The 20,495-nt window shown below is 59.3% G+C and overlaps 1 protein-coding gene across 5 annotated transcripts in view; it reads right to left on the bottom strand.

The window, feature by feature from the left end:
* Positions 1–607: 607 nt before the first annotated feature.
* Positions 608–20,495, bottom strand: part of SBF1 (SET binding factor 1) — a 29,032-nt gene continuing 9,144 nt past the window's right edge. For 3 of the 5 annotated variants that reach the window (XM_055254143.2, XM_055254144.2, XM_063622413.1), the window contains 32 exons: positions 20,376–20,453; positions 19,825–19,938; positions 19,612–19,740; positions 19,430–19,528; positions 19,146–19,350; positions 18,941–19,053; positions 17,737–17,886; positions 17,321–17,389; positions 17,047–17,205; positions 16,692–16,960; positions 16,411–16,583; positions 16,260–16,333; positions 15,987–16,182; positions 15,624–15,751; positions 14,993–15,171; positions 14,730–14,866; positions 14,410–14,617; positions 13,954–14,150; positions 13,739–13,876; positions 11,388–11,465; positions 10,851–11,032; positions 10,577–10,756; positions 9,838–9,939; positions 9,581–9,766; positions 9,375–9,501; positions 9,173–9,303; positions 8,872–9,102; positions 2,335–2,442; positions 2,025–2,236; positions 1,321–1,408; positions 1,121–1,252; positions 608–1,042 (listed from right to left, as the gene is read on the bottom strand). In XM_055254143.2, coding sequence (XP_055110118.2) covers positions 944–1,042; positions 1,121–1,252; positions 1,321–1,408; positions 2,025–2,236; positions 2,335–2,442; positions 8,872–9,102; positions 9,173–9,303; positions 9,375–9,501; positions 9,581–9,766; positions 9,838–9,939; positions 10,577–10,756; positions 10,851–11,032; positions 11,388–11,465; positions 13,739–13,876; positions 13,954–14,150; positions 14,410–14,617; positions 14,730–14,866; positions 14,993–15,171; positions 15,624–15,751; positions 15,987–16,182; positions 16,260–16,333; positions 16,411–16,583; positions 16,692–16,960; positions 17,047–17,205; positions 17,321–17,389; positions 17,737–17,886; positions 18,941–19,053; positions 19,146–19,350; positions 19,430–19,528; positions 19,612–19,740; positions 19,825–19,938; positions 20,376–20,453 — 4,671 coding nt within the window. In that variant the 3' untranslated portion in view covers positions 608–943. The remainder of the gene's footprint in view (positions 1,043–1,120; positions 1,253–1,320; positions 1,409–2,024; positions 2,237–2,334; positions 2,443–8,871; positions 9,103–9,172; positions 9,304–9,374; positions 9,502–9,580; positions 9,767–9,837; positions 9,940–10,576; positions 10,757–10,850; positions 11,033–11,387; positions 11,466–13,738; positions 13,877–13,953; positions 14,151–14,409; positions 14,618–14,729; positions 14,867–14,992; positions 15,172–15,623; positions 15,752–15,986; positions 16,183–16,259; positions 16,334–16,410; positions 16,584–16,691; positions 16,961–17,046; positions 17,206–17,320; positions 17,390–17,736; positions 17,887–18,940; positions 19,054–19,145; positions 19,351–19,429; positions 19,529–19,611; positions 19,741–19,824; positions 19,939–20,375; positions 20,454–20,495) is intronic. The other 2 variants (XM_055254145.2, XM_055254146.2) reach the window with 1 other exon arrangement.

Below are 20,495 nucleotides of genomic sequence, written 5' to 3'. Positions count from 1 at the left end.
CCAGGGAAAGGAGAGGACTTTGGGGCAGAATTCCCAAGAACTGAGAGGGTCCGTCCCCCATGGGCATTGGCCCCCTCACTGCCAGGTGCTGCTCACTGCCTGGCAGGAGCCAGATGTGGTCAACCTGCATTCCCCTGGGAGCCCACTGTCCATCCCCGCCCCCCCTACCCCGCCTCCTGGGTCTGGCCTCCATTCCTTCAGCTCTGGTCTAACCAGAAACTGCTGTCCACCTCAAGTGTCCTCTGGACCTGCAACAGCCTTCTGGGGGCAAATGACCACCCACCCTTTCACCCCTAAGCCTCTGTGAGGTCAGCTTCTGCATCCCTTGGGTAGCGATGGGGGCTTCCTCTCCAGCTGTGCTGGCCCCTAGACCAGCCCTGAGGCCTGGAGGGAATCAAGGCCCCAGTGAAGCCTCCTGCTCAATCTGCCCCCAAAGCAAAGTCACTCCAGGGACATGCAGGCGGAGCTGGGTGGACCCAGGCACCAGGAGAGGCTCACAAGAAAGATGCCAACCTCCCACCAGGTGGGCCTGGATAGGGGCAGATGGGACCCTCTTGGTAGGCCGAGAACAGGCAGCCGGGGTATGGGGAAGGCAGGCACAGGAGCGTGGCGTTAGTTCTCTCTTTATATAGACTCTGGTTCTAGAAACTTGCCTGCAGCCGCTGGCTGGACCAGCACACGCTGACGGGGCCGGACTATTTACAGGCCCATTGCGGGCTGTACCTTGGCCACCTCCCGGCACGGTGCTCAGCTGTGACGCCAAAATAAGTTAGGGCCGGCCGGGCGGGACGGGGCAGGGACGGGGGCTGTACACACAAGTGCTGGGGGCTCGGGGCCTCAATACTGTCGAGGGCCGGGGCTGTAAACATGGCCGGGGCGGCCCTGCCCACCCCTAGTGGTCGGTAACGACTGGAAGCAGAGCAGCCGGGCAGGGCTGGGAGGCTCAGGCGTCCGACAGGCAGCTCTGGATCCGGTCCACCCACTGCTGGGCCGAGGGCACGTCCTGGGCACAGAAGTTGTAAACGCGACGCGTTGTCTTCACCTGGGGAAGGGCGGGTTACTGACTCCACAGCCCCCACACCAGAGCCCCTCCCAGTCCCAAGCCCCAGCCAAGGCTCACGTCAAAGAAGGCCTTCTCGTCCACAGTCTTAGGGGCACCCATAGTGGGCGTGCCAGGTGCCACAGCCTCCACCTCTGCCAGGTCGATGACACCCTTGCACTCTGTGTCCACACGGTGGTCGTAGTAGCGCAGCTGAAGGAGGCCACAGAGTCAGCGTAGCCCCTTCCCCCATGAGTCCCCCCCACCACCTGATCACTCACCTGGTGCTTGGTCTTGTCCAACACAAACCAGCGGGCCTTCCAGGGCTTCATGAAGGCCCCCTTCTTGTACAGAGTGCCCTCGTAGGACCTGCATTTCCAGCAGAACCAGGGCCAGGCTGACTGTCATGGCCCAGCCAAGCCCAGGCCCCAGCAGTTGTCCCCACCTGCTGTCCCAGCCCAGGAGGTAAGACCAGGCTCCCTGTCCCCAGAACTGACCTAAGCCCAGAGCACTGGCCAGGGGGCCACAAAGAAGCCTCGGGGCTCCAAGCCCAGGAAAACTACGCCCAGAAAGGAGACGGTGAAGGGGCCTCACACCCCTCCAGACTCCAGGGAGCATCCCCACACCAGAGCCTCAGGGTCTTGGGAAAGCAGCCCCCTACATAGGGCAGGCGCCCTTACGAGGAAAGGGATGGCGGGGCAGGTAGATCTGTAGAAGCAGCCACAGCAGCAGCTGCCCGGGATGGATCCTGCCAGACTCCAGACTCACGGGGGCCTCACCAATGCCCTCTCTCTGCTCCTCCCTCAGCCACTGCAGGCTGTGGTCGGCTGTGGTCACCAGTTCGACACCCCAAACCCCTCCCAGTGGTGGCGTATACTTAGGCAAGCTCCTCAAAAGCACCTGCAATCTCCCACCAGAGGACTGCCTGGGACCCCAGAACACCAACTCAGAGGTGTCCGTGTAGCAGTGGGAGGTGCCCTCATACCTGTTCTCACTCTCAGCTGTCTGGAACTGGCTGTACAGGGTGCTGGTGCTGCGGCGGGCAGCCTGGCGGGAGCCGGATGCGGTTGAGCCACTACTCTGGTCGCTGTCCAGGCTGAGGCTCAGGGTGGAGCCCACGGGCCCCTCCTGCAGGTATACACCCAGCGAGCGGCGGTGGTGGGGTGCGGTGGACACGAGGAGGGAGCTAGGGGTGCCCTGGAAACAGGAGGTTGGGACTTGGGTCAGGGCTGGACAGACTCCACTTTCTCCCAGCAACACGCCCACCGTGGATGCTCACACTGGCCCTCACTCACACGTCCATCTGGCCGGCCTTCGAGGCGCTGTGCAGCCTTCACCCGGTCCCAGGTGTCCTTCCAGCGCTCAGGGGGTCGGCCCAACTCTGTCTCCAGCCTCTGCAGCTCCTGGGGGAAGAATTAGTGAAAAGTTTATTCAGAAGGAAATATCCAGACTAGAGCATGAAAAGACAAAAGGATGGAAAATACAGGAAAGAGATACAACGGAAAGGCCTAACGCGTGTGTAACTGGCCACAGGGGGAGGTAGCAAGAGGGAGGGAAGGAATATGCAAAATGAATATTCGGAGACAACAGTTGAAAAATTTCCCAAACTAGGCGGGGCGCGGTGGCTCACGCTTGTAATCTCAGCACTTTGGGAGGCCGAGGCGGGCGGATCACGAGGTCAGGAGATCGAGACCACGGTGAAACCCCGTCTCTACTAAAAATACAAAAAATTTAGCCGGGCGTGGTGGCGGGCGCCTGTAGTCCCAGCTACTCGGAGAGGCTGAGGCAGGAGAATGGTGTGAACCCGGGAGGCGGAGCTCGCAGTGAGCCGAGATTGTGCCACTGCACTCCAGCCTGGGTGACAGAGCGAGACTCTGTCTCAAAAAAATAAATAAAAATAAAAAATAAATTAAAAAAAAGAAAAATTTCCCAAACTAACCAGAGGCATCAAACAACATCATCAAGAAGCACTACAAACCCCAACAGGGTAAGTTAAAAACACATACCCCGGCCAGGCACGGTGGCTCACGCCTCTAATCCCAGCACTTTGGGAGGCTGATCGCCTGAGGTCGGGAGTTTGAGACCAGCCTGACAAACATGGAGAAACCCCATCTCTACTAAAAATACAAAAAGTTAGCCCAGGCCGGGCGCGGTGGCTCACGCTTGTAATCCCAGCACTTTGGGAGGCCGAGGCGGGCGGATCACGAGGTCAGGAGATCTAGACCACGGTGAAACCCCGTCTCTACTGAAAATACAAAAAAAATTAGCCGGGCGTGGTGGCGGGCGCCTGTAGTCCCAGCTACTCGGAGAGGCTGAGGCAGGAGAATGGCGTGAACCCGGGAGGCGGAGCTTGCAGTGAGCCGAGATTGCGCCACTGCACTCCAGCCTGGGCGACAGAGCGAGACTCCGTCTCAAAAAAAAAAAAAAAAAAAAAAAGCCCAGCATGGTGGCACACGCCTGTAGGAGAATCACTTGAACCTGGGAGGCAGAGGCTGCAGTGAGCCGAGATCGCACCACTGCACACCAGCATGGGCAACAAGAGCAAAACTGCTTCTCAAAACACCACACAATACTGATCTTCAACACTGCAGGGTCCACAATGTCCAGCTTACAATAAAAGATTAGAAAAGCAGAACAATGGAGAGAAACATTAAAATAGACCCTGAAATGAAACAGGAGTTAGAACATACAGTAAATTCAAGAGAGTGATTTTAGGGCCAGGCGCAGTGGCTCACGCCTGTAATCCCAGCACTTTGGGTGGCCGAGGCTGGTGGATCACGAGGTCAGGAGTTCAAGACCAGCCTGGCCAAGATGGTGAAATCCCATCTCTACTAAAAATACAAAAATTAGCCGGATGCAGTGGCAGGCACCGGTAATCCCAACTACTCGGGAGGCTGAGGCAGGAGAATCGCTTGAACTCGGGGGGCAGAGGTTGCAGTGAGCTGAGATCGCGCCACCGCCCTCCAGCCTGGGTGGCAAAGTGAGACTCCGTCTCAAAACACACACACACACCCCATAAAATGGGACAGAAAAACTGCTGAAAAACAAAGAGAAAAGTCCCAAAACCCGCCAGAAGAAAAAAAGACATGCTCTCTTTGAAAGAGCAATAATAAAACTGACGGCTGACTTCAAAAGAAACATGAGGCCAACTGTCAACTTCCAGCCACGACAGATCATTAGTCTGAGAACAGCCCTCCCTCCATATGCAAATGATGAAACTGGACAAGAAGGGGAAGCCGCTGTTTCCAGATGTCGGACGAGCAGCTTGAGAGACAGGAGCCTAAGACATGGGGCCACATAAGATGGGCCCCACAGTCACCTGTTTTCTGCCCAGCCAGAGTGCAGGGAAGCAGGGCCAGAGCAACACATAGGAGCTTGCTGAGCCGAGGAGGCAGAGACGGGATGTCCAGGGGTGCTAGTGCAGGTGGGTCTGCAGGGCAGCCCACAGAGTGGAGGGAGCACCACAGCAAAGGGGCTCTAGAAATCTAGACAGAGCCCTCCTTGAGTCGTTGGCCAAATTAGGCTGCCATGCGCAAAGCAAGATGTCACAAGGCCTGGCAGAGAACAGCTACTAAGAAGCTATGACCTGTAATCCCAGCACTTTGGGAGGCCAATGCGGATGGATAACCTGAGGTCAGGAGTTCAAGACCAGCGTGGCCAAGATGGCGAAACCCTGTCTCTACTGAAAATACAAAAATTAGCCGGGCATGGTGGTGGGTGCCTGTAATCCCAGCTACTCGGGAGGCTGAGGTAGGAGAATTGCTTGAACATGGGAAGTGGAGGCTGCAGTGAGCCGAGAGTGCACCACTGCACTCCAGCCTGGGAGACAAAGTGAGACTCTGCCTCACACACACACAAGAAGCTATGAGCTGAACCCAAATTCTAGAGGAATGCTGAAAGATACTGGACTTCCAAAAAGCCAGTGTGGCAAGACCTCACTGCAGACACAAAGACACAAAACTCCAACTGAAGCCCTGGAGAGGTCACACACCTTCGGCTGCTCTATCCCTGGAGCTTCTCTAGAGGTGCTGGCGAGCTGCCCAAACAAAGCTTAGAAACAAGCTTCAAACAGATCAAGCTGACCCACAAGCTCATTCCCTGCCTGCAAGAATAAAACCCAAGACTCTAAGCTTAAAGAAAGACAGCACAGGCAGGCACAGTGGCTCACACCTGTAAGCCCAGCACTTTGAGAGGCCAAGGAGGGAGAATCGCTTGACCCAAGGAGTGTGAGAACAGCTTGGGCAACATGGCAAGACCCCATCTTTATATATATTTTTAAGTTATAAATGTTTCAAGATTTAAAAAAAAGATGGACATAATGGTTTATCAGATGGGGAATCTCTACAATAAAAAGTGTTAAATTCATCAGATGGGGCCAGGAGTGGTGGCTCACGCCTGTAATCCCAGCACTTTAGGAGGCCAAGGTGAGAGTACTGCTTGGGCCCAGGAGTTTGAGACCTGCCTGGGTGACATTAGGGAGACCCCGTCTACAGAAAAAAAAAAAGCCGGCACGTGGCACACGCCAGTAGTCTCGGCAACTTGAGAGGCTGCATGAAGCAGGATTGTTTGAGCCTGGGAGGTTCAGGCTGCAGTGGGCCATGACTGTGCCACTGCACTCCAGCCTGGGCAACAGAGCAAGACCCTGTCTCAAGAAATTAAAAAAAAATTCATTTGATGGGCCTGAGTATATTAAAAAACACGAAAGAAAAGAGTAGTGAGCTTGAAGACAGGCCAACAGAAATCATCCAGAATGAACTGCAAAGATAAAGACAGAAAACACACAGAGCTTCAGCAGCGTACGGGACAATAAAGTCCCAGAAGGAAAGGGAGAGATTGTGCAGAAAAAGTAATTTATAGAAGCAGTGGCTTAAAATGTATTAAATTTGACAAAAATGACCGTCTCACAGACCCAGAAGTTTGAAGAGCCCCAAGCAGGACGAAAGCAAAAACCACAACGGTCAAATTGCTGAAGCCAAAATTAAACGCAAAATCTTCAGGCAGAGAATGAAAGGGTGCCATTATACACAGTTTATAAGGATAAGAATGAACACCAACTTCTAAGCAGAAACAATACAGGCCAGAAAACAAAGTAGTATCTTTTTTTTTTTTTTTTTTGAAGCAGAGTCTCACTCTTATCGCCCAGGCTGCAGTGTCGTGGCACGATCTCAGCTCACTGCAGCCTCCACCTCCCGGGTTGAAGCGATTCTCCTGCCTCAGCCTCCTGAGTAGCTGGGATTAGAGGCACACACACTCAGCTCATTTTTATATTTCAGTAGAGACGGGGTTTTGCCATATTGGCCAGGCTGGTCTCGAACTCCTGACCTCAGGTGATCCACCTGCCTCAGCCCCGCAAAGTGCTGGGATTACAGGCATGAGCCACTGTGTCCGGCCCAGTAATGGTATCTTTTAAGGTTACATCAGTTTAACTGCTGAATGTAAAAAAAAAAAAAAATAGAAGCTGTCAACCTAGAATTGTATATCCAGAGAAAATGCTCTTTGCAAAATAAAAGCACAAAGATGTTTCCAGATAAACAAAAGCTGAGGGAATTTTTGACTGGCAGCTCTGCATTACAAGAAATATTAAAAATTCTTCAGGCTAAAGAGAAATAATAACCAGACCAGATTATACTGAAAGAATGAAGAATGTTATAAACGGCAAAAATAGAAGACTTTTTCCTTCTTTCTTAATTTCCTTAAAACAAAGTTGACTATTTAAAACAAAAACAGGGCCGGGCATGGTGGCTCACGCCTGTAATCCCAGCACTTTGCAAGGCCGAGGTGGGCAGATCACCTGAGGTCAGGAGTTTGAGACTAGCCTGGCCAACACAGTGAAACCCCGTCTCTACTAAAAATACAAAAAAAATTTAGCCGGCCATGGTGGTGGGTGCCTATAATCCCAGCTACTTGGGAGGCTGAGACAGGAGAATCACTTGAACTCAGAGGCAGAGGTTGCAGTAGGCCGAGATCACACCACCGCTCTCCAGCCTGGGTGACTGAGGGGAGACTCCATCTCTCAAAAAAAAAAAAAAAAAACAATGTTGGGTGTTTATGTCATACGTAAAAGTAAAATGTGTGACAGTAACAGGAGGACAGGGAGGGCATGAATGGACAGACACCACCATAAGACACCACCATAAGGCTCTTCTGGTGTGAACAGGGTAATGTAATTTCAAGTCAGATGATTATAGCCCCTGGCAACCCCTGAAACACAACACAGAGAGGTACAGCTCAACTCACAGTAGACAGAATACTAAAAACACTTATTTTTTAAAAAAAGAAAAGGAAGAAAGGAAAAAAATCAAAGGGACAAACAGAAAACAAACAGCAAGATGCCAGACTTAAACCCAGCCACATCAATAGTAACAGTAAATTAAAATGGGCTAAAAATTCCAATTAAAAAAACCTATTAGACTGGATAACAAGAAGACCCAGCTACATCTACATCCTGTGTACAAGAAACTCACCTTAAACATAAACACACAGACCAGTAAACAACAAAAGAAAACAACAGCGCGAGCTGATGCTGGTCATGACAAAGCTGAGTGATTCCATTAGCACCAATCAGACCGTGTCACTTTAAGACCATGAGCATCGCGAGAGAGAAAAAGGGACTGCTGTCTGTGCCTGTGGGTCACCTCCATCACAAACCACGACTCCCATACTCCCCCAAACCCTGTGCCCCATGCTAAGTCACTGAAATAAATGACGCATTTAAGCCTCACAACTTCCCTGTAAGGCAGGAATCAGCATTTCCACTTTCTGCACAAGGAAACAGAAGCTCTAAGATGCTTAGATAACTTGGCCAGGTGCGGTGGCTCACGCCTGTAATCCCAACACTTTGGGAGGTCAAGGCGGGCGGATCACGAGGTCAGGAGATCAAGACCATCCTGGCAAACATGGTGAAACCCCGTCTCTACTAAAAATACAAAAAATTAGCCGGGCGTGGTGGCGGGCGCCTGTAGTCCCAGCTACTCGGGAGGCTGAGGCAGGAGAATGGCGTGAACCCGGGAGGCGGAGCTTGCAGTGAGCCAAGATGGCGCCACTGCGCTCCAGCCTGGGCAACAGAGCGAGACTCCGTCTCAAAAAAAAAAAAAAAAAAAAAGAGAATCTCTAAGGCCACACAGCCACAAGCCAACAGTGGGGAGCTGAGTGCAGGTCCCCCCGTGGCCTGGGTCTGAGGCCCACACTCCTCTGCCTGCTCAGCCCCACAGAGACTCTGGGATGGCCCCAAAAGGTAGCACCATGCGCAGGACACCGCCTCACGCCCTACACGCCAACCCAGCCACCACCACCACCCAATCACAGTCTCCTTTCTCCTTCCCAGGCATCTCTGCCTTGTTCAGTCCAGGCCCACCAGGGATGGCACAGTGAGGGTAAGAGAGGCCTCAATGTCAACCCCAAGCTCTCAGGGCAAGAACCCAGAGCTGCTCACATTAGGGTCACATTAGGTGGGGCAGGCAGTCTGGCGGAGGGAGGAAAACACTGTCCTCTCCAAGGGCTGACTCCTCAACAGGTACCTGAGCTGCTCAAAGCCAGGTCAGGGAAAACACACGTGCTCAGAGTGGAGGCTGCGTACTGAGACCTGGAGGTCTCTGACGACGGCCCTCCTGTCACTGTCTGGAAGCACCCACTGAGTGGGGCGGGGCCCTGGGGAGCCACAGCCACCCCAGGCCAGTAGGCAGTTCACGCGGTGGGGAGACGGCAGGGCCACACCAACCCCCAGGGGTAACCAGACTACGTGCACGTACAAGTGTGCACACACACGCACGACCCTGCTGTCTGAGCGAGAGGGGTGGGTGCCAGGCCAGACCTTGCTCTGGGATCACACGCACCTCCAGCAGGCGTGAGATGGCGTCAGGCTGGGCCCGCGGGCAGCTGTCGTAGCAGGGCCACACCACGCGGCGCCTGCTCTGGGGGGCGCCTCCATCAGACCGTTCTTCCTCTGGGGGCTCAGGGGGCCCCTGGGCCAGTTCCCAATCATAGGGAGGGCCCTCGGCCAGCGTCTCCTCCGTGTAGAAGTCCCACACCTTCAGGTTGGACACGTTGCTATAGGGCCGCAGGACCTGAGGGTGGGCCTGCGGTTGAGGATCTGGGTCCGGCAGGAGCCGCCTACCCGACCCAGCCCCAGCTTACCTCTGCGTCCTCGGGCGCATACACGTAATTGTAGAACACAGGCGTCCTCTTGCTCAGCCGGTCCACGTACTCCCACACAGACCTGCACGGCAGCTGGCCCCTGCGTTCCCCCTTCTCCTCATACAGCAGCCCTACACAGGGGCAGCACTGAGCCTGGGCCCCTCCTGACCCGTGGCTGCCCCAGCCCCGACTCCCCACATACCCAGCTCAATGCGCTCATAGTCAGAGTCGAGCAGGAAGGTCCGGAAACGGCGGGACACGTGGTGGTAGCCGAGGAACTTGAGGTAGAACTGGCTGAACTCGAACTCCATGGGGAACTGCAGGTGGACCTGCACGCCATGTGGGTCAGGGGCCAGGGCTCAGCGGTCAGGGGGCGGTCCCGGCCCCCCCACACAGCGGCCTGCCCACCTGGTGTACGCAGTCCAGGAACTGCAGGAAGACGGGTGTGAAGCCGCTGCTCTGCCCAGCCAGGGTGTGGGCTCCACGGTGGCTGAAGCGATGACCGAAGGACAGCCACTCCTTCTCCACCAGCAGGCGAAAGCCCTCCAGCGTGCGGTAGAAGGGGTCTGAGAGCAGCTGCACCAAGGATATCACCTGCCAGCACCGCCGGGTGGTCAGCGAGGAGCCCGGGAGCCTGGCCCACCCCAGCCCCACGCGCCACACACCTGGGTGGTGATGTCCCAGCCGTCCTCCAGGCCCACCAGCACAGAGGAGCCTGAATCCAGGAGCTCCACCACCAGCACAGACACCTGCAGCAGCTTGTGGATCTGCAGGGACAGGTGACCTCAGCCCCTCTGGGACCCACCACCCTCCTGCCTCGCCACTCACCAGGCCAGAGACCCGCACGTCCACAGGCACCGGGGAGGCAGGCCCCGTCCACAGCCCTCTGAGCCCTGGATGCAGGCACAGCACTGGACAAGCACACCTCACTCTGGGCGTGCCGACCACCCCACCTCCAGCCTGCTGGCCACAGCCCACCCCCTTCCAAGCCCTCTAGGACTGAGGGACGTCCCTGTCCCTCAAGATGCCCGGTGGCCCCATCTTCAAGCCCTCCAGTGTTTACCAAGCCAGCGTCCTGTCAGTACCCACCCCCGAGAGAATGCAGCAGAGGCCCAAAACCATAAACCACATCCCCTGTGTGGTCATCAGCCCACGTGGGCCCAGCAGGCTGCTCCGACATACCCATGCCCAGGCCCTGGCCACTTTCACTGTCAGCTGGCCCCAGCCAGGCCCAGCCTCCCAGCTGCCTTCTAGGCACCAGAGCCTGGGTGGGAAGTGGCTGTCACCTCCTCCTTCCAGTGCTCCACACTGTCAGACAAGCAAACCTAGACCCATCCACTTGGCTCTAGCCAACGGGTGGGCCCAGCACCGAGGCGGGCGGAGGGACAGGGGCAGTGCAGAGACCTGGATCAGCCACTCCGAGTCCTCCAGTGAGCGCAGGAAGGAGGCTGGGCTGGGCTCAGCAGCGGGGCAGCCTGGGACACATGCTTTCAGCAGCTTCTTGAAGCTAGCCTTCACCTGCCGTGCCTCGAATACCTCAATGGGCACCAGCTCCCACTGCTGCAGGGGGTCTGGCCGTACACCCTGAAAACAACCCGGACAAGTGCCACGAGACACATGAGGCCCCAAGCCCCCTGCCAAGCCCCCACCCTTACCCCCCATCCCCCACCCCAGTCACCTTGAGCTGGGCTTTGTCCCCGAGGATGTAGAGGGCTGCTCGCTGCGGACGCAGGAAGCCTGGGTCGGGAGGGCCCCCGTTGGCCTGGGGTGGGGCCAGCGCGTCTCTGCCAGCTAGCCGGGAGCCCACATCGGTGCCAAGGCCACTGCTGCGTCCACTGGTCCGGACACTGCCCCATTTACCTGTGGAGAAGACGCCAGGTAAGCACCCGAGGGGGGCCAGGGCACCACTTACCTGGGGCTGGCTGGGCCCGGCCTCCAGGGAGGGGGGGCTGAGCTCCCAGGGCAGGGGTGGTTGGCAGGACCCCAGCAGGGCCGTGCGAGAGGAGGGCTGGCACACACACATTCTGAGACGTGGGGTGGCAGCCAGTGTTAGTTTCTAGGGCAGGACTCACGGGTCAGGGAGGTAAGGACTGGGGCCCGGGAGACGGATCGTTAGTGTCAGGCGTGGGGGGAGACGTTAGTGCCCGCGACAACTCGGTGCACACTAGAGGCCGCCAGCACCACGAAGGGGAGGCCTGCAGGCTCGGTACGGTACCTCGGGGCGCGGTCCGTCTGGAGGCCGAGGCCGCCATGGGGTTGGACAGCGTGGTGACCCTGGCTCTGGGGCTGGGAACTGGGGGCACAGCAGAGAGAAGGCTCAGGCCTAGCCCCAGGCCTGGGCGTGCCCAGCTTGGGGGTGCCTACAGGTCAGAGGGTTCCACCAAGCCCCCAGGGAGCCTGGAGATAGCAGGGGTCAGCCCCAAGTCCTGATCTCAGGAGAGTGGGAAGAGACATCCTGGTGTGGGCCTCTCTGCCAGGGCGGGGCAGGCCGCAGAGCACTCCGTGGCAGCAGCAGGGCTGTGCGGTGGAGATCCCGGGCTCTCCTCTGAACCCTCCTCTCTTCCCACTCAAGCTGGCTCAGAGCAAGTCTGTCTCTGAGTCCCTCCCTCCACATCCTGGCCCTTTATCCTCCACTCAGGGGCCAGGGCTTGTGATGGGCACAGCTCAGAACTCTGCACACATGAGCATGCAGAGGCCTCTGTCCAGGGCACAGCAATAGGACGTGCCCAAGAGGTGTGGCCTGGAGAAGAGGCGACCTGGAGGCTTTCCGAAGAGGGGAGAGGGTGGACTCAGAGCCTGAGCCCAGTCCAAAAGGATGGAGAGCAGCTCAGTCCAGGACACAGGCAGATCTGAGTCCCAGGCTGAGGTTCACGGTCCAGACGACGTGGCCTGAAGGCACAGGGAGGCCACGAGGAAGGGGCGGCCCAAAGAGCTGGGAGATGCCTGGGGTCCACAGTGGGTCTCTGGGCGCCTGGCCCTGCGCCAGGCTCACCTGCTTCTGCAAGGCCCCAGGGTGGGACCGAGGGTGGGACTGAGAGAGGCAATGTCCCCTCGTCCACCAAGTGGTCACTATGGGCCAAGCACAATGCCAGCCCAACATGCCCTGCATCCTCTGACGGCTGCCACACTGCAGGCGCCCAGCTCACAGTGAGGACGCGGCACCAGCCTGCTTTGGATGCCAACCAGGGCCCAGCGTATCCTTGTAAAAAGGTCAGAGCTGGCCGGGCGCGGTGGCTAACGCCTGTAATCCCAGCACTTTGGGAGGCCGAGGCAGATGGATCATGAGGTCAGGAGATCGAGACCATCCTGGCTAACATGGTAAAACCCCATCTCCACTAAAAATACAATACAAAAAAATTAGCCGGGCTGGGCGTGGTGGCTCACGCCTGTAATCCCAGCACTTTGGGAGGCCGAGGTGGGCAGATCACGAGGTCAGGATATCGAGACCATCCTGGCTAACATGGTGAAACCCTGTCTCTACTAAAAATACAAAAAAAAAATTAGCCGGGCGTGGTGGCGGGTGCCTGTAGTCCCAGCTACTCGGGAGGCTGAGGCAGGGGAATGGCATGAACCTGGGAGGTGGAGCCTGCAGTGAGCCGAGATCGCGCCACTGAACTCCAGCGTGGGCAACAGAGCGAGACTCTGACTCAAAAAAAAAAAAAAAAAAAAAGGTCAGGTCTGGGACTAGAAGCCACGACTACAGCTGAGGGAAGCTTGAGCCCCTGTGCGTTGCTGGGCACTGAGGGGGACACTGGGAGGCAGCAGCCACTGGCACTGGGGATGATCGGAGACGCGAAAGGGACTCTGTGGGAGGCACAGGCGTGGGGGGTGCGGGGGCGGCCCCACCTGCAAACGCCACTCAGGGTTTCTGGCAGGGGTGGGAAGGCAGGAAGACAGGGCGATTGTAAAATATAACTATATAATGTGGTATCTGGAAAAAAAAAAAAACCACTTCTGAACTAGAGAACAGGTGGTCCGGACAGAGGAGTGAGTGTGGGGCATATCTGCCACCCCGTCCTGGGGCCAGTCTAGCTCGGTGTGTGCAGGGCGCCTGTGAAGGGTGCGTGGCGGTGGGGACAGAGACAGCAAGGCCAGCCCGGGCCAAGGAACCAGGACACACGAGGACAGAGGCTCCAAAGACAGTCTGGATTGGGGGATGCGGGGAGGGTGGAGGGTGGGGGATGAGGAAAAACAGTGACACTGGGAGGGAACAGGACAGAGGAGCATCTGGGAGGTTTCCGGGCTGTGGGAAACGGTAAGACAGTGCCACGCAGAGGCAGCACCTGGAGGCCCCTGCAGGAAGCTGCAGCAGATGCAGAGGTGGAGAGCGGGGCAGTCAGAGCGGGCAGAACGTCAGGGTGGGCAGGAGGTCAGGGCACACACCTGGTCTGGGCAGGCTTCCCACCCCTGCCCCATGGCACCCAGAGGGCACCCTCCTCATCCCACACCCAAACATCCATGACCAGCGCCGTTTCTGCCCCTCCCTGGCCTGCCTGCCAAACCACAAATGCCACCACAGCCCCCCAAAGTGCCCCTGCCCCACCGTCTGCCCACAAGCACCCTCACCGTGACCGCCCATGTGGGCTGAGGAGAAGCCGCTAAGCGTGTTGCGTCCTGACGCGTCGGCGTAGCGGGGCATGGAGCTGACCACAGCCTGCAGGTACTTCTCCTGCTCCAGGCTACTCGAGTCCGCCTGGGACTGGCCTGGGGGAGGACACGGAGCTGAGGCAGGGGAGGGTGAGACAGGGCAGGGCAGGCACAGGGCAGGACGCAGGAAGTACCTGGAGAAGGTGCGTTCTGGGCCTTGAAGAGGCCAACGACACCTTTGCCGTGCAGGCCTCCAGAGCGCAGCAGCACCGCCTTGGACCGCCCGCTGCGCCAGCAGACGACGGGGAAGCGGTTCTGGCGGTAGCAGCGGGACACGCGCTGCAGGGCGTTGTCCTGGACACTCTGGGGCACAATCAGCAGCCCTGGGTAGCTGAAAGGAGGCAGAGGCGTGAAGGCGGCTCACGCCCCAAGCAGGGCAAGAGGAGCCAGCCCGTGGCTCCCAGCAGGAGGCGCTTCCAGCTCAGCCACGGGGCCCCCCGGCCCACCCCCCAAGCCCTGTGGCCTGTCCCTCTGCCCGGAGTCTCCCCCTCCACATTCGTTACATGACCAGAAGCCGTGGCCCAGGCCCTCAGCAGGCAGGGAAGACACCCAGTCACGTGCCCATCACCCAGGCCAGCCCTGGCCCTCACCTGCGGCAGATGGCATACATGCGGTTGACGGGAGAAATGCGGAAGGGCTCGGACTTGGCCCGGCTCAGGCTGCTGCTCAGGGTGCCCAGGCCGAGGCGCTGGTAGTCGCGACAGCAAGCCCTTTCCACCAGGCTGCTCATGGTCATGCGGTCGGAGGGCTTCAGGGCTGAGGACGGGGTCAGCGTGCTGGGCTCCAGCTCCTCCGACACTGCGCAGGCCAGGCACACATGGTCATCACGGGGCTGCTCCGCCTGCCCTGATCCTCCCTGGCGAGTGTCAGCATCCAGAGCCCACCCAGGACTCCACCCCCGCCTCTCCACCTGAGATCTCGTCCTCCTGGTCCTCAGGGGGCGGCTGGCCCCGGTGCTCCCAGCTGGGGGGGTTGTACTTCTTGCGAGTGACATGCTGCCGCCCGATGGTCTTCTTGGCGTTCTTGACCAGGTTCCGGGACAGGGTTCTGGGGCACACAAGAGTCAGCAAAGGTGAGAGGAGGAGGGACAAAGATGGGCACAGGGGCCTAGGAGGGTTGGAGCGGGAACATGGCTGAGGCCCAGATGCCCTGGCCTGGGACCCAGATCCATACCTGAGGGAAGGACCCTTATCCTTGGTGACTCGCGGTGGCCGGCCAGGTGTGTGGGCAGAGCCCAAGGTGAACGCAAAGGTGGCCCTGACGTCCGGAGGATACCGCAGCTTATGCAGCTGCTTACGGAAGAGTTCGGCACTGTCAGACCCCACCTCCTCATCAAAGGCCATTTTCAGCAGCTGCATCAGAAAAAGCAGCCCTTAGGGGTGTGGGTGGCCCCCCAGGCCCTTCCCCAACTCTGACGCTGCCAGATGCCAGACTCCCCTTCCCCCCGCAGCCATGACACAGAGAGAAGCAGACCACAGACATGGGCCTGTGTCTGTGTCACACGAAGGCAAGCGTTTGTGTAAACTCGAAATCTCAGTGGCTGTGAGCTGAGGCCTGGGTTTGCAAGGCACACCCAAGACACGGACTTGAAGGCCGGCGCCCCAGGGAAAGGATAAGGACCCAAAGACTGCACATCAAACAGTGGACATCAACTCAAGAGCCACGGTGAGGCCCCAGACATGCAAGCATAACAACAGGGCCACTGCTGGAGACTGGCCTAAAAATGGTTCATACAAGACAGACCGGTTTGCAGGAGAAAGACCAGGGCGGGGGATGAGAGCCCCACCCGCGCACCGTGCCCCACCTGGAATGTGCAGGAGCGCAGCTGCAGCCCGTCCTGTAGGAGCTGGTCCACAGGGGTCTGGACGCTGATGCGCTTCTCCTTGGTCAGCGCAGCCACCGGGAAGGAGCGGACCACCACCTGCTCCCCAACTTAGGACAGGCCAGGCAGAGTCAGAAGCAAGGAAGGTAAGGGGGGGGGTCCCCAGAATCTCAGGGTACCACAGTTACGGAGCATCCCAGGTGGGTGGGGAAGGAGCAGACAAAGGCCCATTTCCCACGGGGACCCAGAACCCCTGAGAAAAGGGAGGGAGAGGCAGGGAAAGCCCATCCATCCCAAAGACCTGGGGGAGAGGGGGCGACAGGGCCAGAGGGTCTGCAGGCTCACCCAGGGGGTCCGTGGGCATCCCCGTGAAGATGACCCGGTATGTGGTAAGGAAGACGGCGCCCTCAGCTGGGAGCAATGCTGGTCCCCCAGCACTGCCCCCCGCGCCCTCCTCACGCCCATCCGGCAGCAGGTAGACGCGCAGGCCGTCCAGCACACACTCCTCACCGGGCAGCAGGCGCGGCCGCAGCAGCTTGGGCTGCTCCAAAACAAGAGCAGGAGCTCAGGGTGCAGCCCCGGCCTTGGGCGCCCGCAGCCCCACCGGCCCCCGCAAACCTTCTGGATGGGCGGCAGCCTCCGGCTCTCCCGCTGCACGGCCTCCAGGGTCTCGATGTGCATCTGGACGATGTCTGCGGGAAGATAGTTCTCACACTCTGTGCCCAGCCCCACCCATCCAAGGGGGCATCACCAGCCCAAACCCCCGTACCTGGCACCATGACATGCAGCCCCTTGAGGTGGTCGCTGGTGACCCCACTCTCCGTGCAGACCTTGTCCACAAAGCGGTTGATGAAGCGGACCACAGCCCCAGCTACGTCGCAGGTCTCTGCATCCTCAAAGCCGCTCTCCGTGTCATAGCTCTCGGCCACACTGCCAGCCATGCTGGGCCAGGGAAGAAACTGTGGGCATGGGCCCTGCCCACCACAGCCCCTTCTCACCATGGCCCTGCCTCCCGCCTCCACTGGGCCCAAGCTCCAGTCCCCGCCTCACCTGTTGGTGACCAGGCTGTTGCTGGCGCTCTCCAGGTCGCCCAGCCCGGCACGCTCCCGAAGTAGGCGGCTCTTGCTGCTGTCCAGGGGCAGCAGGAGGTAGCTCATGCGGTTGGCATAGTGGATGGCCTGGCTGAACACCGTGCTCTCCTCCTTCTGCACCAGCTCCTGCTGCTTCTCACGGCTCAGAGTTGGCCACAAGCGCCGCTGCTCAGAAGCCACGTCTAGGGCAGAGCGCTCGTCCTCCTGGGAAGGTGCCTCCCCAACCTCCTGCCACAGCACCACACGCATGAGCCGGGGCCACACTGCCCCCAGCCCCTAGTCCCCGGCCCCCATCCCGGGGAGTTCCTGCGCACCTGGGCGGGGGCCGGGTCCTCAGTGGGCTCCAGGTAGAGGGCCCGGATGTGAGTCTGCACATCCCCATAGAACATGGCCTCCCAGAACTGTGGCGTGCTCCACACCACGTGCTCCTGCACACAGCTGTATGCGAACTGCGTCACCCCCGGGCTCAGCTTCTGCAGGAACCAGCGGAGAAGGTCAGCTGGATGCAGCCAGGAAGGGGCTGGGAAGGAGACCTCAGCCACCAGGAAGCGGGGCTGGGAAGGAGACCTCAGCCATGCCAGCACTCACCCGGCAGAAGGCTGTGACCAGAGGCAGCAGAGCAGCCGCGATGCCATGCTCGTCCAGAGAAGTGCAGTCCTGCAGGTAGAGCGAGAGCCTGTCAGGACATCTCCCCTCCCAGGCAGCACTCACCTCCCACCATGCCCCCACCACCCCCATAGCCACCACAGACCAGCACCTGACACCCCTGGCTCCAGCTCCCCAAGGCTGCCTCAGAGGCTCAGTATCAGGAGACCCCAGGCCCCGGCACCTGCCCCCAACGGTTCTCTCCACCATGTTCCCTGCAGACCGAGGACCCCTGCCCACTGGCACAGGAGTCTCTTGCACCCTCTCTCCACTCTCACTCACAGACCAGGGTCTCCCCGCCTGTTCCCGCTCATGCGCCATGCACCATGTCACTAGCAGGATAAGAGACCTGGCCTCACCTGCAGGCAGCAGTTCATCATACGGACGACAAAGTCAAACTGCTGGTGGTCCAGGACCGCACGGTTCTGCTGCACATGCAGGTGCAGCTCCTGGGCGAGGCAGCGGCGGGCAGCTCGCCCCTTCAGGGCCCTCAACACGGCTGGAAGCAGCTGGGGGTGGGGAAAAGAGACATGGGCTGAGGGCACAGAGAAGACCCACTCGGGGCCCAGGCAGGGAGGGCAGCAGGTGTCCAGGAGACCCAAATGCCTTTCAGGTGGGGTGTCCCAGACTCTGGGGCTTTGCCGACCAATAAAGACTAAAACCTCCAGTGGGCCCGACAACTCCACAAGTACAAGTTCACCAGGCCAGACACGAGGACGCAGACGCTGCACCTGCAAGCCGGCAGAGGTGCGCGCCAGAGGGAGGCCTTGTGGGCCGGGCCCCCTTGCTCACAGGCTCATAGCTGCCTGGCTGGCCAGGGCTCAGTGACTCGCCTGGCACAGGCCCGGCCACAGAAAGGCTTGGAGTTTGCATTCTATTGCTGCATCGTTCATCACAAAACTGGCCGCCCCAAAGGGACACCACACAGCCAATGACAAACAAGAGTCGCCAACTGGCCATGAGGACAGACCCCAGAGGCGTTAGGTGAGCACCACAGAGGGCACGACGGCAGGGAGCAAAAAGCCCTGCTTCCATAAGGTACGAGGAACAGGTCACGTATGGAAGGAGCAAAAAGCTCTGCTTCCATAAGGTACGAGGAACAGGTCACGTATGGAGGGAGCAAAAAGCCCTGCTTCCATAAGGTACGAGGAACAGGTCACGTATGGAGGGAGCAAAAAGCCCTGCTTCCATAAGGTACGAGGAACAGGTCACGTATGGAGGGAGCAAGCTGTTTCCCATCAAGTACGAAGAATAGGTCGTGTATGGGCCTACCCAATGTAAGGGGAAGGACACACAGGAAACATAATAGTGAAACCTTCTGATTTCTGAAAATGGAAGTAAATCTCCCTGGCTGGGCCTCCCGCGCAGGCCCGACACACCCCTCACTGAGGTCAAGAGAGGAGACCTGGAGCCCACCTACCCTCCGGCCAGCCCAGCCACCTCTCCTGTCTGTTAGGCAGAGGAGGCCCCGGGGCAGCGTCAGCACCCACAAGAGTGAAGCGCGGCCTGGGTCTCCTCTGAAACCCGCTGCCCTAGCCCGGCTGGAGCCTGCACAGCCCTCACCTTCTTGGCCTCAAGCATTTTCCCCTCAAACACGTAGGAGATGCAGTTGCGCACAACCTCCAGCCGCCGGGCGCTGTTGACATGCAGCCCGCTGCACCGCTCCAGTATGGCAGCTGCGGGGACAGAACACACACACTCGGACCCCTGACCCCATGCCCATCCTGGGCCACGCTCGGGGCCCGCCTTCCCCTCCCTCATTACGCACTCATGGGAGGCCCTGAGGGCACGCTGGTCCTCCTCTCGGCCTTCACAGCGGGGGGTGCACCCTGCATCTTGGCCGCAGCCTGGTCCACAATCCACTGCACAGTGCCCTCATCCAGCCGGGGGAAGGGTCGGGGCACCCGTCGCAGGTGGCTGCTCTCGCCGGGCCTCTGTACCTTGTGCATCGCCACGGCTGGGTACGGGTTCTCCTGTGGGGAGACGGCAGGTGTGGGGCAGGGGCCCAGGGATCAAGGTGGTACGACACCCTCCGTCCTGCCACCCTCGTACGTTCTTGTAGAGCTGCTCTGCCAGTTCCTGGACGTGACGCAGGACACGCTGGGGGTGGTTCTCATCCGCCCGCATCCTTGCCACCTCGTGGGCCACCAGCTAGCGGGGTAGGCAGGAGGTTAGGTAAGCCACGGTCAGGCAGAGCCCGGGCAGGGGACTGGGAAGGCAGGGCAGAGGTGCACCTCATCGAACAGGTCCGTGGGGCGGTACGGGACTCCACGCTCCGACACGAAGCCAGCAAAGGCCATGCCCTCCAGCACCTTCATCAGGAAATCGTCCTCTACCAGCCCACGCTGGCCCAGGAAGGCTGCCTGGGGGACACAAGGAGGTCGGTCCCTCAGGGGTCTCCACCATGCACTTATCTCCCACCCCACCCCAGCCACCAGGCGCCCCACCTTATGGAAGCGGATGACAGGCTCCGGGTGGATGCGCACGACGTGCAGGCACCAGCGATAGCCCTGCAGCAGCTGAGCGAAGAGCCGCAGGAAGACGGCACGCAGCTCCTTGTCCTGGGAGAAGAGCTGAGTGCAGGTGAGAGCCAGTCCTGCCAACCCCCACCCCAGGCCACCCAGGAGCTTCTCCACACCCCACCCCACGCCAAGCTGCCGCGCTCCCATCCTTCTGCCCCTCCCACCATTCTGCACACAGGGCCACCAGCTCCTCTGAAACTGCCTGGACGAGGCACTCCTGCTCAGCACCCTCAAGGGCTCCTGTGATCAGATGCCAAGTTCCAGCCCCTTGCTGGGCCCCTGCCGCCTCGCCTGCACCACTCACGACCACCACTCCTAACTGCTGGCAGCTGCTTTGCTCCCAGCCTCCTTCCTGCTTCTGCTACTGGAGCCGGGGCCAGCCTGGGGGTGGGGCCTTGTGTGTCAGTGGCAGCAGACCTGAGCGGGGGCAGCCTGAGCGCCTGGGGTCCCCATGCAGGAGCAGCAACGACCCCCACCTGCATCTTCAGGGAGGAGGTGGATGTAGTAGGCGGAGGGAAGGCGAGGTCAGCCAATTCCAGCTCCGGGTCCAGGACCTGCCAGCACAGAACGGAGCAGGCAGCTGCACGCTGGCCCCG

This window comes from Symphalangus syndactylus, chromosome 18, assembly GCF_028878055.3.
Source record: "Symphalangus syndactylus isolate Jambi chromosome 18, NHGRI_mSymSyn1-v2.1_pri, whole genome shotgun sequence".
Classification (NCBI taxonomy): Eukaryota; Metazoa; Chordata; class Mammalia; order Primates; family Hylobatidae; genus Symphalangus; species Symphalangus syndactylus.
This window is presented reverse-complemented; position numbering and strand designations above follow the sequence as displayed.